This window comes from Exophiala bonariae (genome assembly GCF_035927105.1).
Source record: "Exophiala bonariae strain CCFEE 5792 chromosome Unknown scaffold_19, whole genome shotgun sequence".
NCBI lineage: Eukaryota > Fungi > Ascomycota > Eurotiomycetes > Chaetothyriales > Herpotrichiellaceae > Exophiala > Exophiala bonariae.
This window is the reverse complement of record NW_027042494.1, coordinates 48569-63029: the sequence shown is the minus strand read 5'-3', so window position 1 is coordinate 63029 and position 14461 is coordinate 48569. Positions and strand designations below refer to the sequence as shown.

The following is a 14461-nucleotide window of genomic DNA, read 5'->3' as shown; positions in this document are numbered from 1 at the left end:
CCTCGTACTGGGTGGTAAAATCTACTGACTGCATCTGGATTCGTATTCTCAATGGCGAATTGTGCCCATCAACGCCAAGCAGTGAGTGTTCAGGCATTTTAATGCCCAGTTGTGAGTGTATACAGATTGTACCACCCGTCGAGAGGAACAGCATCAAGATAACCCATGTGCTTATCATACCAAACCCAGACTATGAAACTGGAGTGCTGCACGAATGAAACGGGTTGATGGATGCCAGAAGACTAATTATACTGCTGTCCAGGTAAGTCTTGCCCGACAAATCTAGCTCTCAATAATTAGAGCGAAGTCTTCCATGTCTTCCAAAGTCCTCCAGTCTTCAATCCCATCCAAAGAATCTCGGGCTAATTACCGATCGATTGCTGCGGCTATCCATGACACTACAGTACATTCACAAAACAACGCGGCAGCGCAGGCCTGCAGTGCCTAGCACTGCGCCCGACACCAGAACTCCACACTCCACCCCCAGTATCTTTTGCTCTTTGCGGACATAAACAGGCAATACAAAAAAGCTTAAGTCGTTCGGCAATTGCCTCTTGGTTGTTGTGTCATTCAAAAATTCAAGAGCTTCTGAAAACTCCCTCCCTTGCCACTGGAATCACGATGCTTCTTGTGCGTGGGTTTCGTGTACGAGCAGTAGCTGTCTTTGATAGACACGACCTGGTAGATACCCTCGTCGCTCGCGCGAATCACTTTGCTGTACTCATAGGACGTGTCGTGTCGCGTCTCGAGGATTTTCCCTGCGTGGCCCTTGACGTCTTCGGACCGTGTGTACCTGAATCATATCGCAGTCAGTTGGCAAGTTTCAAAGAGAAAGTCGGAGTGAGTGGAAAGAGAAATTCTTACGTGAATTCGAAGGGCGGAGTACCGCTGAAGCTGAAGTGGATTTCAACTTCACCACCTTCGTGGATGTCGCTCGTTAGTGATTTGCCTTGAGCTAGTTTGACTGTCGGGTAGGGACGGATCGTTTTCTTGATCTCTTTCCTTGCGCGGCATTTACCGCTGCCCATTGCACTGTCGCTGATGCCGGTCACAACAAACTCACCAGGGCGGTCAGTCAGGCGCTTGAACTCATGACTATTCTCCTTGGCCTTTCTCTCCTGACCGCCGAAATTGTAGAACACCTCGAACGGCGATTGGCCGCTTAGTGAGAACGACACGTGCTCGCCAACACAGAAGTTCTCTTGTGATTGAAGTGGGCTGATGCTTGGTGGCGAGGATACTTGTACTCGAACAGAAGATGGGTCAGACTCAAGATTACTCTCACAGCCTCGGCTGTCCTTGACCGAGCGGATGGCAATGCTGTGAATCCCTAGATCCAGGGTGGTTCGAGACAGTGGCCAGGAGTAAATGTTTGTTTGAATATCTTTCTGCCGGATGATTTCAGGTCGAGGGGCCTGCCCATGATGCGTGATTGCGATCTCAAGATTGAAAGGAGGCACTCCGGTAAGGGCAATTGGTATGTTTTCGGTCTCTACGCCATGACTCGTGAAGCTGGGATCATCTTGACAATAACTGTATGTTTTCCCTGGTTGATTGAATCTTGCCGAGGGTGGCGCGAAGACTTGCTGTTTCACAACGATGGGTGAAAATCGCTTCTTGTCAGGAGCATAGCGTTCATCACCCAATTCAGAGAATACGTACGTATATTCGCCGGCTTTGGATGTGTCTAGGTTGATGAGTGCGCTCATGCCAACAAAGTTGCTTTCTTTGTTGCTTATTGAAGCCCCACCTTTGGTGGGTTCATACTTTTGCTGATATTTCACACTAAAGGGCGGAGTGCCTCTCATGGCAAGCGCCAGTGCTGATTCATCGTACTGACAGACAGGCGCCTTGCGAAGGCCACTGACACTATCCTCTGCCAATGATGGGTCTTTGACTTCTAGCGAAGGTCGGGGGATCCAATTGACCTGAAATTGACTGGCTGTGGGATCAACAAGGCCAGAGCACTGATCATGGACAGACACAATCTCATAATTGCCCGGTTTGTTGACAGTGAAAAATGCATTTGGTTGACGGAAATGTTGCTCAACGGAGCTAGATGGATCGTTCAACATTTGAAACCTCACCGCCCATGGTGCATTTCCTTTCAGACGTAGAGGAATTTTGGCCTCTTTTCCATCCAGGGCAAGAATGGATCTTTTACCTTGAATGTCACCGAAAGCAGCGGTGGGCTGGTCAGGCCGTATTTCAAGGTGTCGTTCTTCCTTGAGTATGGTCTTGCATCGAGACTTGTCTTGGACACTGGCCAACATCAAAGTATATCGACCTCCATCTGTCTGGCCAGGGAAATCGATGGTCACAAGGTCTGTGTCTGAATGAATAGTATGCTTCTTTCTCTTCCCACCATGGATGACTTCATATTCGAGTTCCCATGGTCCTTCACCAAGCAATTTGACCGTCTCAGGCACGGGTTGACCCAGGCATGCCTTGATGATGGTTTGAGAATTTTGGAACACCGCAGAAGCTGGTGGTCTGATAGTCTGTTGAAACACGAGGCCGCGATCTTTCAGAGAATTAGGTTCGTAAACAGAGTCCGAGATCTGGTTCAAAGTATAGGTGTAAGTTCCGGCAGACTGTTCGAGTAATTCAATTTGACCACGCATCGTTGAGAACGATTTTACCTGAGGTCGAGCTTTGCCTTCGCGTGCAACATTGTACATGACTTTGAATGGTGGTGTTCCGGTGAAATCGAGGTTCAGAGTCATCCCAATTGAATTTCCAGCACATTTGTCAAAGATATCTTCTCTTGCCACTGAAATATCTGGTTCTGGTGGATTGAACAAACTGCATGAAGAGGGCTCAAGTACTTCTCCAGGACAAAACCGCCCAGCAATGGAATCGATGCTGTAGCGACCAGCTTTCCCAATTGTGGGCCCAGACCGGTCGTCTGTCATTTCATGAGCAAATACTTCAATTTGAGGAACTTCTTCGTTTGTCTCTGCCACAAAGCGATACTTCAATGTCAAGGGCCAGTCGGACGCATGAAGCTTAGCGGGATCTTGGATCCGTATGGGAAGTCGCGTGGTCTTTCCAGATGGTATTGGAATCAACAGATCGGGGCTGCAGTCATGAAGTCTCACTTGAGGTCGATTGTGCACTACCAAACTTTGTACCCGTGGTGCATGGAGGTCCTTTGGACTGGGAGAACCATATAGGATTTTGTTGCCCAATCCATCTTCAACTGATTCGATAACGTAGGAATGGGTTCCATTTTGATGAAGGGATTCATTGATCTCAAATGATTCGCCCACGGATTTTGTCCAACCAACATGCGGCTTCCGAGGGTCAAGCACCACGCTAGATGGATCATCAGGCTTGAGATAGTCATCTAGCAAAGGCTGAACATTTTGCACATTGGAGCTGAATTGTTTTCCATTTACTGTCTTGCTGTACCTCACCATGAATGGAGGAACCCCTTCGACTCTTAATGACACACTGCTCAAATCTCCAGTACATCTGTCCACGGATTTCGAGGATATTGAAGCGTTGGGACATGTGACGACTGCCGCATCAAAACTACGGCTTCGTACTTGTAGTTCGGATTTGTCCATCACGCGGCTTAATTGATAAAGACCAGTCTTCTTAACGGAGTAATATAGCGTGAGCGGGGTACCTTTCCCCAAACCTTGTGCTGCGGATTCGGCTTTCTTAATCATTTGCTTTAGATTTTTGCTGTGGATAGTAATAAGCTCAACCTCGTCGGTGTCAAGATCATATCTGCTCAATTCGATAAGTATAGGGTCGGTCTGATTGATGCGTATCGGAAGCTCGATCGCTGTATTTGCGGGGTCTAGGCAGAATGAAGTTTTCTCGGGGTTAAATATGGCCAATCCGTCTGGCAAAATGTGAATTGTTTGCTGGCCGAGAATGATGGAGGAATTGTGAAGAATCGTGTCCACTTTGACTTTGGCTCCTGACAATGATTGCTCGCTTGGATCGAAAAATTTCCAAAGAGGTCCAACCCAGAACATCAATGGAGGCGTTATCCTGAACATCATGAACGCATTGGCGAAGAAATGGACGATCAAGATGGCCAGCAAGACCCAGATAGAGAACTGCAGCTTTGGTATCCTTAAGGAGGGCAAAGAGATCAACCAGCATACGTCCAAGCCACTCCATTTGAGGAACTGCCAAGTGGCATCTGTACCGTCCTCAATACTGCATGCATTGTAGATCCTCCACCCCCATAACGAAGCCCAGAAAGCAAAGACGTACATTCGCTGCGTGGGCGCATCGATGACATCTTCGGATATGAGGGGTGAATCGTCTCTTGCTTTATTGGTTGTTTGTATGGGTTTGGTTATGGGTGAAGATCTGTAGGACTGCCGCGACTGGGAAGAGGCAAACACTGGTTGCGCATTGCTATTGAAAGTTCGCAGCTGTGAAGACTCGGTTCTTGGAGTGGTGGGAAAGGCCGACCGAAGTCGAGGGGTCTCGCTCATTGTACCATGCGGGAAAGTGTTACTTTGCGCTGTGTCTTCGCTAAGATCGAAAGTCTGAAAGTCTGTGAGACTGATGGGACTGTTTACTCGTGGCCTGGAGCACAAATGGTTGGACGAGGAGATAGACGTATTGTTGAGAGGGAGTTGTACCAGGAAGAGGAGGGCTCCTGAGGTCTGGTCAAGGTTTTGGGGGTCTTGTATCGCCGTGGACGAGTATCTGGACCAATTCAGTGTTGGGCTGGGTCGATAAATGTTCAATGTCAACCTAGCCAAAATTTAGCAGGCACGCGTCTCAGGACGAGGCTGCCACGGTCACGGTCATCGAGAAAATATCTTGGCATAAATGACGTCGTGATCCTTCTTTATCAAGTCAAGCGCAGCCTCCCAATTTACGACACGTGACCCAACATGTCTCACGTAGGATCAGCGGTCGCTGGCCCGGGCGGTTCGTAACCTACCGAGGTAGCTAGATAGCTTGCTATCTTTACCATCAACAGCACCTATGACTCGAGCTTACAACCACAGACCTGAAGAGAGATCACCATGGCAGTCTTGCCCAGGATCTGGCGATGGAACCTCTAAGGTTGCGGGCTGATGGGGAGCAGTTCTAAAACACACGGACCTTTCTTGTGGACATTTGTCAGCTTTGCTTCCGCGGAAGGTAGGCACGCTAAATACTTAGGTACTCTGTTCCATCGTCCCCAACGTAGAATGATGACATTAGACAGTCACTTGCGGTGTCCAGATGCTGCAATTAAAGCGTAGAAAGGTTCGTGCTCCGCATTCTTCTACTACTCACCATCATTTGATGTATTCGGAGACTGACCTTCTTCTCATCAGGCTTGTGACTTTTGTTACCGCAGACGGATCAAGTGCGATGCACAAAAGCCTCGATGCTCAAATTGTATATTGCATGACTCAACCTGTGCCTTTGAAGCTGTAAGCCGTAAGGCAAAGGCGAAGCACCGAGAGTCAGGCCAAGTCATCGACATTCTGCGATCACAAGTGGAGCGCCTCGAATCGAGCCTTAGCCAGGCATTAGAAAAGATCGAGGAGCTTCGAGGGCATGCAACAACCTTGGATGAGCCTCCAGAGGCTCTGTCAATCATAGCTTCCCCTATGGATTTCCACGAAGACCAGGTCCATCTGGGCGTCAAGGAGCATCCTAAGATCGCCTTGGCGTTGCCACCACTGAATGAAGTCTTGTCTGCCGCGGAGGTTTACCTTACCACACTAAATACCATTCTTCCTCTGTTCCATCCAGGTAGGTTGCTACAATTAATTAACAGCTGGTACACACACCCGGGTCGAAGAGAACGTACAGCATGGGCCGCAATCAATGTGATGCTCGCCTTGGCTCACAGTCGAATTTCGCCGAACGACGGACCGTCCAACGAAAACGCGACATTCTACCTCAACAATGCACAGTCTGTACTTTCCGAGGTAATCATGGGTGAGGGTGACCTTCTTAATGTCCAGATTCTCGTCGGAATGGTCTTAATCCTCCAAGGAATGCAAGACCTCAAGCCTGCGATAATGCTAATTGCCATCGCCTTACGCCTGGCACACGAATTAGGACTTCATCGTCGGAAACCTGAGTCTCTCAACAAATCAAAAGCACTAGAACAGGATCGGGTTTTTTGGATAGCATACCTCCTTGACAGAGATATCGGCTTGCGCTCCAGTCGACCACCTGTACAACGTGAGGCTGACATCGATCTTGAATGGCCATCGTCCGACCCTGAAGATGGAGCTGGAAATGTCACCACCTCTGATGGTACCTTTCCGTTCAACTTTCTGCGTTGTCGGGTTCGTCTTGCGCGGATCCAAGGTGAAGTCTATGACTTCATAGTCACAACTCGCGCCGGGAAGACGGATAACTACCAGCGAGACGATAATATAATTCGTCTGAACCGTATGCTCGACGACTGGATCTCTACCATACCGCTACCGTTTCGACCCAGCTCTGTCATTAAATTTGGCCAGCCAAACCTTTGCCGAAGCTTTGCAATCCTTTACTCCACCCACATTGCCTGTCGGACTCAGGTTTGTCAGGCTCATGCCATGGCGTTGCCCTGGATACAGAACCTCCGGGGCTTTGGCAGAACACTTACGCAACAAGGGCAGGCTCTCCCAATACCCCTGCCTACCCCATCATTTCGGGACTGGGAGAAGCTCGTTGCTGAGATTCGTGGTTTTATGCAGCTCTTTCGACAAGTGAATCCAAGAGATCAGGCATTTATAGGGTAACCCAAATCGTTATAACATTGATGTTAGACTAACAGCTGACTATAAATCATTTAGGATGACGGTCTGCACCTATATCTCCGGATCGATTTGCCTAACGGCTAATATGATGTTTGATCCACGTCACTCGAGTGTGGAACGGGACCTGTCAATAGTTAACCTTGCCATTGTTCTTCTGGATGATTTGATCCAACAAACAGGACAGGGGTCTCTGAAGGACCTACGTAACGCATGCGAGGAGCTCTTGTGTTACGCTTGTGCATTAACACCTCGAGCTGATGTCTGAATTTACTCCAACCACCTTCAGCGCACCAAGCCCTTTAGTCCTCTAATCCCACTTACGTGGTGCCTACTACATGTCGACACCATTCAAAATTACTCTCAGTAAAGATGATGACCGAATCTCCTCCCTTCTAGCTTTGAGTTCTTCCACATCCCAATTTGCCCACACAAACTTGTTCCTCAGGAACGTCGCTTCATCCGAAGCGATCCATACGAGGAAGTGGGCAGGCAACTCCACTGTTAAAATGTCAGCGTTGAACGCAGCTTCATCTACCTAATGGCGTGCGAACTGGAGACAGCATACCTGTATCTGGTCCCACAGGAATTTTGGGATTTATTTCTGTGCCAATGATACCTGGTTGAATGCTCACAACATGGATATAGGGGTTCTCAGAAGCATAATAATCGACCATCTTCAGTGCCGCGAGTTTCGTGGCTGCATAGCTCCACACTCCTGGTACTTCTGGAAGGGGGGACCAATGACTGATGGCACTTCCAATGTTAAGGAGCTTCGCACCAGGCGCAGCTAGTGATGTGAACGCCTGTAGAGCATTGAAAGACCCCATAAGATTGGTGTCGAAAGACCGACGCACTTCTGACTCGGGATAGTCTATCACTGCACCCTCGTTTGCAAGTATACCCGCATTGTTGATAAATATGTCGATCCTGCCCTGGATTTTTGCCGCAATGGAATGGAGAGCAGCTTCAATGGACGTGCGTATGGTGACATCGCCACTTTCTAAGACTACTTGAGTCGAAGGATTGGCATCAGAGATTGCGGCACCAGCAGTCTGGAGACGGTCAATTCTACGTCCAATGATGGAAACCGATCTGGCGCCGGCTTGAGCAAAGGCAATGGCGGCGGCTTTTCCGATACCTGTCCCTCCGCCTGTGATGACGACGTTCTTCTCGGCTACTGAAGACTCTGGCCTCGTGGGTGAGATGGCGGCGTACGGCCTGTTATGCCATGTTTTGGTGAACGACACAAAACTTTTTAGAGGAGGAGATGCCATGGTGAGTATTGGAATAAGTCGCGAGATATCGGTGAGAATGTTCGTGCTGGATGGAATGGCCAACTAAGACCTCTAGCTGGGGAACTTTCCCTTATATGCCTCTGGGAATTGTACTCTTGTTAATATTTACTGATTTCTAAGCCCCTTTCCGCGGAATGACTCCAATTTAGACAGGACTTAATGATATACTCACAATGGCATAGCGTCGAATCTGGAACATAATACTGTGAGCCCTTTTGAAGGAAATTCGTTCATAGAGTGGCCAGCTAGAAATACAACTTAGTCCCGTAAGCCATTGTAGTTCCGCAGTCTTCAATTTTGAATAAGGTATACGGCATCGTATTTGAGCAAAATTGCGTACATACTAAGCCGATTCTCCTGGCTCTCAACATGAGATATGGGATATCTAAGATCCGCCACCTGGCCTTGGCAAAGATGGAGTCCTTGTAACTAAACAAAGACCAGCCTTGCCTATCGTTCAGTTCAGCTTATCTAGGACAACATCAACAAAGTTCCTTTTCACCCCCAAGGATGTACACAAATAACAGACCAAACCCCCCTAGACACCCTATCTACTGTTTTTAAGATCCTGTGCCTTATCGGGAAACCCAAAGTCAACTCCGAAGGGAGGGTAGACGTATCGAGTTACGCCTGACGTTTTGTGGATAGCCTCAAGCATTTGTAAATCTTCTTCGCCCAATGGAATAAGCAGTTGGTTCTGGTCGATCCGACCAGGAGTGACGGATTTGGCCAATACAGAGATGCCACGAGCGCCTTGCGTATGTTAGCACTTGCGACCATGAAAGGAGCGGAGCCAATGGATGGTTGACCTACTGTGATAGCTCAACAACACCGTTGACGGAGATACTTGGTATTTGGCTGCCAACGCTTGAACGCATGGATCTCTGGCCAGAGGTGATCCGGTGCTACCCAGTGGAGAATATGCGGTAACATGAATACCTTTCTCCTTACAGTAGTGGACGATGTCGTTTTGAGGTAGGTGTGGGTGATTCTCAATCTGATTGACGGCAGGAACTATTGTGGACTCCTGAAGAAGCTCATTGAGATATCTGACACTATAATTGCACACACCAATGGCTCGAGCTTTGCCTATCTTCAATAAATCTTCCATTTGCTTCCATGTCTGGGTGTGTGACCAGGACAAATCAAGATCTCGCGACCCGTCGGGCTTCTTGGGAAACCGTATGTCGTTGCCTGTCCACTGCATTAGATGTCCAAATCCACTGACTCCAGACGTAGTACTTGCCTTTTGGATTCATAGCGATCGGCCAATGTACAAGGTAAAGGTCCACATACTCCAAGCCTAAAGATTTCAAACTAAGGTCAAGGCCTTCTTCCACTTTGCTGGAGAACGTGCTCCACAACTTGGTAGTCACAAAGACGTCTTCTCGTTTGATTCCTTTCTCAAAAGCTTCCTGTAGCCCTTCACCCACCTCATCCTCATTCGCATAGCAGAATGCACAGTCGATATGTTTGTAGCCTGTTTGAAGTGCATATGCAACAGCGTTCTTCACCTCACCTGGTGCAGACTGCCATGTCCCTAATCCGAGGATTGGGATTCTAGCACCAGTATTAAGTTTGATCGACTCTGTTGACATTCTTGTCTCTCTTATGGTGTGACCCTGTCATCACTTACGGATCAACTTTGATGAAGATATTGGAGTCTGTGGCCAGGTTACGGGTTCAATGATAAAGGATCTGAAAAGCCGCCGGGACCCCGTTTCCGTCCGAGAGTCTTCGGAGATTGAATTGGCCCTTGGCAAGGGGCGGAAGTTCATTCACAGAATAATCCAGTAAGCTCGTGCATAAACAATTGTCATATGCCTAGTGCGAAGTATCTTGTGCTGGTGGACTAGGGACTTCCACGCACCCGGAATTCGGATTCCGCAACGTTATCGGCATAAAGCCGCCTCAGAAATTCACAAGGCGACTTTCATAAACGCGGGATGAAGACTAGGAACACTTTTTAGGTAGTATATCTCTTTGGTGCACAAACTAGAATTATAGGAGCGAAGCGAGGATGGTGTCTGAACAACGAGTCCACAAGATTGCAGTTATCCCTGGTGATGGTATTGGTACTGAGGTGACAGCTGCGACCCTTGAAGTCTTGCACACAGTAGAGAGATGTGTTGGTTCATTTCAGTTGCAATTGACTGAGTTCGATTGGAGTTCAGAGAAGTATCTTGGAAAGGGGTTTTATATTCCTGAAAATGGACTAACCTCCCTTGCCACACACGATGCTATTCTTATGGGAGCAGTAGGGTCTCCCAGTGAGTTCCCCCATCGGTAGCGCCAGTCAAAGGGAGCACTCAACTAACAAACTCTATCATGTCAAGCTGTTTCCGATCACATCTCTCTTTGGGGCCTTCTGCTTCCTATTAGAAAATCGGTAAGAACAGAGCCATGAAATGTTTGTCGTTGAGGGTTTCGTAGTACTGATACCCGTTCAGCTTAACCAGTTCGTCAATGTACGCCCAGTCCGCATGCTGCCCGGAGTATCATCTCCCTTGCGCAGATGCAAAGATGGCGACATCGACTGGGTTATTGTGCGAGAAAATAGCGAGGGCGAGTATGCTGGACAAGGTGGAATCTCACACCCTGATTCATCAAATGCCACTGCAACTGAAGTTGCAATCTTTACTCGAATTGGTATCGAGCGGACAATGCGATTTGCATTCGAGACTGCACGATCCCGCGATCGCAAGAAACTGACCTTAGTGACCAAGAGTAACGCACAACGCTATGGAATGGTCTTATGGGATCGGGTATTCGAGAGTTTGCAATCTGAATACCCTGAAATCTCATGCGATAAGATGCTAGTGGACGCAATGACGGTGAGAATGGTTCAGAATCCGCGCTCCCTGGACACTATTGTAGCGACCAATCTTCATGGGGATATCATATCAGATCTCGCCGCTGCCCTGGCTGGAAGTATCGGAATTGCCCCTTCGAGCAACTTGGATCCAACGAGACAACATCCCAGCATGTTCGAGCCAATCCATGGAAGTGCCCCTGATATTGCAGGCAAAGGGCTGGCAAACCCTTTGGGGATGATCATAAGCGCAATTGAGATGTTGAAGTGGCTCGGTGAAAAGGAGGCATCGGATAAGATTCTCACAGCAATCAACCTGGTAACTGTGAGTCAGATCCTAACTCGAGACTTGGGTGGTACGGCAACCACGAAAGAGGTCACAGAAGCCATAATACGCTCTCTAGTCTATTCGGAGCAATCTTGATACTGGAGTAGAGAAACATTTAGATTAGAACAAGCAAGTGCTCACCGAGCCAGATTTCTGACAGAATTTGGGGATCAATAACTCTAGCTTTTGACCTGTCGCCCCAGGTAACCAACATTACGCAAGACAAACTGCTCGACGATGAATAGATTAGCTAGTATGCACTGAGATTTAGAGAGATGTGTAGCTGTTATATACAATTAAATCAATCACGATAATTCAGAGATGAATCCTGCTGAGAGAGGTGCAACGCTGTCAATAAAATCGATCCGGTGAAGTGTAGAGTGTATTGACCAAAAGGGCGCTGTTAGGTGATCCAGGGATCCTGATACGCGCCAGTTGCTACCTCTACACACTGCTAACAGAATTTTCGTTGTATCAATCCACCCCTCAGCAATCAGGCGATGTTCAGGTGGTCATACTTTCTGTTGGTGCTTGGTCTTTTTCTGTGAAACATCTTTCCCGTGATCTTGTGGTTGGTTTCTCCGCTTCAAGCCTAGCTGAGGGTCACGTTTTGACTGGGTCCAACGTTTCTGAATTGCAAGCAGGAAATCACGAGTTCGTTTTGCGCACTCGATGGACTGGCAAAGCTCATCTAGTGTCCTAAAACAAGTGCTGAGATCCCCAGCAATCTTGAGCTTTTCATTCTCACTTTGTGACCCTTGTGGCATGTCTTCCGCGATCAGGCCAAAGATTAGGATGACCGACGCAGAGAAGATAATAGTAACAATATAAACATTCATAGTGCGTAAAGTATAGCTGGCCTCGTATTTTCGTAAAAGAGATGCTATCTCAGAAGCCGATTGTCGACAAATGGTTCGTGCGTGTTGGTAGCCTGGGCCGAGTCTGCCCCTCGGTAGCGAGGCCTTGGATGTCCAGGGTCGATGAATAAGAATACAAAAGTTATGATAGCCCATACTACTCGTTAACGGGTTAGCTTGGTTCGCTGAAGTGCATTTTCCCCGGATAACAGTGATACTCACTGAAGGAGAAGAACATGAGGAAGAGCCGTCTTGTCTGGAGAGATTTTGATGGCATCGGGAATTGCCTCTTGCCACTTCGATAGACGGTTCGTAGTTTGCATAGAAAGCTCTTGTAATGTGGTCTGTGAGATTTTGGCACAGCCATACCTGTTAATGTCAGCATCAAACAGAAATTCACCGGACGTGGAAAGACCGACAGGATCCGAACAAGTGGAGCTAGCTGCTCGCAAAATGACACCCATTGCTCTACAACAAGATATAAAGTTTCATTGCCATTTTGAGAGACCTCGATAGGCGGTGAGATCATTGCGGAACTAATTAAAGAGTCGATGCAACGCTCTGAGTTTGTGGAGGATCGAGCTCGTGGTAGTCTTTTGACCGTCACTTCTTCACTGTCAACTCTGAATGGGCGTCCTAAACTGAAACTCCAGAGACTGAGAGGTTAGCTAAGGGCATAGCAAGGTGTCAGAAAACGTACTGATTGACTACCACACAACTCCAGAACGTGGTCCTGCGTGCTTCTCCTTCCTGAGCGGTAAACGTTCCCTGTTCTACGTATGGGTCCACATCGACGTGCAATCCAAGGTCGAAAGCGAGTCGCATTGCCATTCCTACGGATGATGAATCAACAACCTTCACTCGAACAATGGTATCAGGTTTGCTTACCGCTATATAACCACATACGAGCATCTCGAGCTCCCCCTGCTTCATGGCTGCTTAGTAAAAGAAGAGTCTGTACTGTCGATACGCATGGGCTATCAAGCTCAATCTCCAGAAGAACCTTACTCTTAGCCGCGAAGAAATCAGCCAAGGACTGAGGATATGTGATGAAAGATTGATGATAACGTCCTTTGAACGCTGCTCCTATTGCGCATCTTCCATAGTGTTAGCATTAAGTAAGGCTTTGAAAAGTAAAGGTTCTCACATAGCAGCAATGAGAGATTGTGAGCAGAATGTTGATTGACCGCTGCGATCTTGGACTCGAGCCAGGTCAAAAGTAACTTGATCGATGGTGGCATGACAAGGATTGTGCCATTTGAAGAAGAGATCAATCAATTCATCCTCTAAGCGCAAGGGGACTTCACGATCTAGTTTAGCGTGTTCGAGGGCCAACACAGCCTCGCGCCTGATATCCAGGAAGGTGTGATCGTTCACAGGTAACAAATCTTGGTTTCCGAGCAGAAAATGATAGTTTGATGCAGTGCCGTAGAACCGCAGTCTACCATCTGCGGCAATGTGTAGGGAGCCAAGTCGAGCCGCTAGACCAGGAGCGATGTCAGTGTCTCCATCGTCATCTGATGTTTCGTTTGATTCAGGTAGGCCGCTCGGAAGGTCATCCCGGCGTTGGTCTGCTGGAAAATCTTCCAGTATCAAGGGCTCTTTTGGTATGACTAGACCGTCGGCTGGGTCGCTCGAGAAACCACTCAATATCTGCCACGGCCAGTCAGAAGGGCTGAGCTCCCATGGTTCTGATGATGGGAACTCGGTCCAGTCAACCAAATCAAATGGTGTGGTTTGGCTGGCCTGGCTATCTTGCCGGATCTGATTCAAAGTTGACATATCACCATTTGATACGATTGCCGCGGAAAGGTCGATTTGGGAAGCGAAATCCGGAGTTGAAGATGGAATACCAATTTCCTGATTGTGAGGAATTGGAATGATGCTTTCCAAGGGTATTTCCAAACTTGCACATGCTTGCTCAATTATCCTCTGTTCTGATGTTTGCCATGGTGGCACCACTAGACCATTTTTGAGCATGTGTTGTGTCAATACCTCAACACGATTGAAGACAATGTCAAGCGCCGTCCGCAAAGAAACCCTAGGAATTGATTAAGTCAATATTTTAAATGGACTGAAAAGTGTACCAGAATCGGACTATTTGGTCTGTGCATACTTTCTTTTATCATCTTTTGCCGAGTACTCGCAAATCCTTCCTCTTTTTAAGCAGCTTCCACACGCTGGCCGAACCCCATCGCACTGTGTACGTCAATCGCGGATTTGGGTCACCGCGTAGAAGGTCTTTCTCGTACTTTGGTCTTGCTCTCTCGACACACCTGGCAAGCGGTGGTCGTGTGTTTTCGTAGCATTGCTACTATGACATGTATCGAAACAAATGAAGTTTTTCAATCAAAAATACCCGCACAGCAACAAAGCTTAGCACTTCCTGCATGAGTATCCGATCTCCAACTACGCATCAAGTGGTCGAAAAGAAACAC

At 47.9% G+C, this 14461-nt stretch overlaps 6 protein-coding genes across 6 annotated transcripts; 2 read left to right on the top strand and 4 right to left on the bottom strand.

Moving 5' to 3' along the window:
- Nucleotides 1-570: 570 nt before the first annotated feature.
- LTR84_004250 (uncharacterized protein) lies at nt 571-4463 on the bottom strand (the record flags this gene model as incomplete). The annotated part of the gene is made up of 2 exons (XM_064847827.1): nt 571-793; nt 865-4463. The coding sequence occupies 2 exons, from the start codon at nt 4461-4463 to the stop codon at nt 571-573; spliced, it is 3822 nt and encodes a 1273-aa protein (XP_064704366.1).
- A 745-nt stretch (nt 4464-5208) lies between these two features.
- On the top strand, nt 5209-6713 carry LTR84_004249 (uncharacterized protein; the record flags this gene model as incomplete). Its single annotated transcript, XM_064847826.1, has 2 exons — nt 5209-5232; nt 5304-6713. The coding sequence occupies 2 exons, from the start codon at nt 5209-5211 to the stop codon at nt 6711-6713; spliced, it is 1434 nt and encodes a 477-aa protein (XP_064704365.1).
- Nucleotides 6714-7062: 349 nt separating this feature from the next.
- On the bottom strand, nt 7063-8206 carry LTR84_004248 (uncharacterized protein; the record flags this gene model as incomplete). The annotated part of the gene is made up of 3 exons (XM_064847825.1): nt 7063-7229; nt 7297-7949; nt 8199-8206. The coding sequence occupies 3 exons, from the start codon at nt 8204-8206 to the stop codon at nt 7063-7065; spliced, it is 828 nt and encodes a 275-aa protein (XP_064704364.1).
- Nucleotides 8207-8573: 367 nt separating this feature from the next.
- LTR84_004247 (uncharacterized protein) lies at nt 8574-9624 on the bottom strand (the record flags this gene model as incomplete). The annotated part of the gene is made up of 3 exons (XM_064847824.1): nt 8574-8779; nt 8840-9272; nt 9304-9624. 3 exons carry the CDS (start codon nt 9622-9624, stop codon nt 8574-8576), a joined length of 960 nt encoding a protein of 319 aa, XP_064704363.1.
- Nucleotides 9625-10046: 422 nt separating this feature from the next.
- Nucleotides 10047-11262, top strand: LTR84_004246 (uncharacterized protein; the record flags this gene model as incomplete). Its single annotated transcript, XM_064847823.1, has 3 exons — nt 10047-10296; nt 10363-10415; nt 10477-11262. The coding sequence occupies 3 exons, from the start codon at nt 10047-10049 to the stop codon at nt 11260-11262; spliced, it is 1089 nt and encodes a 362-aa protein (XP_064704362.1).
- Nucleotides 11263-11678: 416 nt separating this feature from the next.
- Nucleotides 11679-14003, bottom strand: LTR84_004245 (uncharacterized protein; the record flags this gene model as incomplete). The annotated part of the gene is made up of 6 exons (XM_064847822.1): nt 11679-12180; nt 12246-12392; nt 12443-12679; nt 12724-12856; nt 12912-13120; nt 13171-14003. 6 exons carry the CDS (start codon nt 14001-14003, stop codon nt 11679-11681), a joined length of 2061 nt encoding a protein of 686 aa, XP_064704361.1.
- Between the last annotated feature and the right edge of the window lie 458 nt (nt 14004-14461).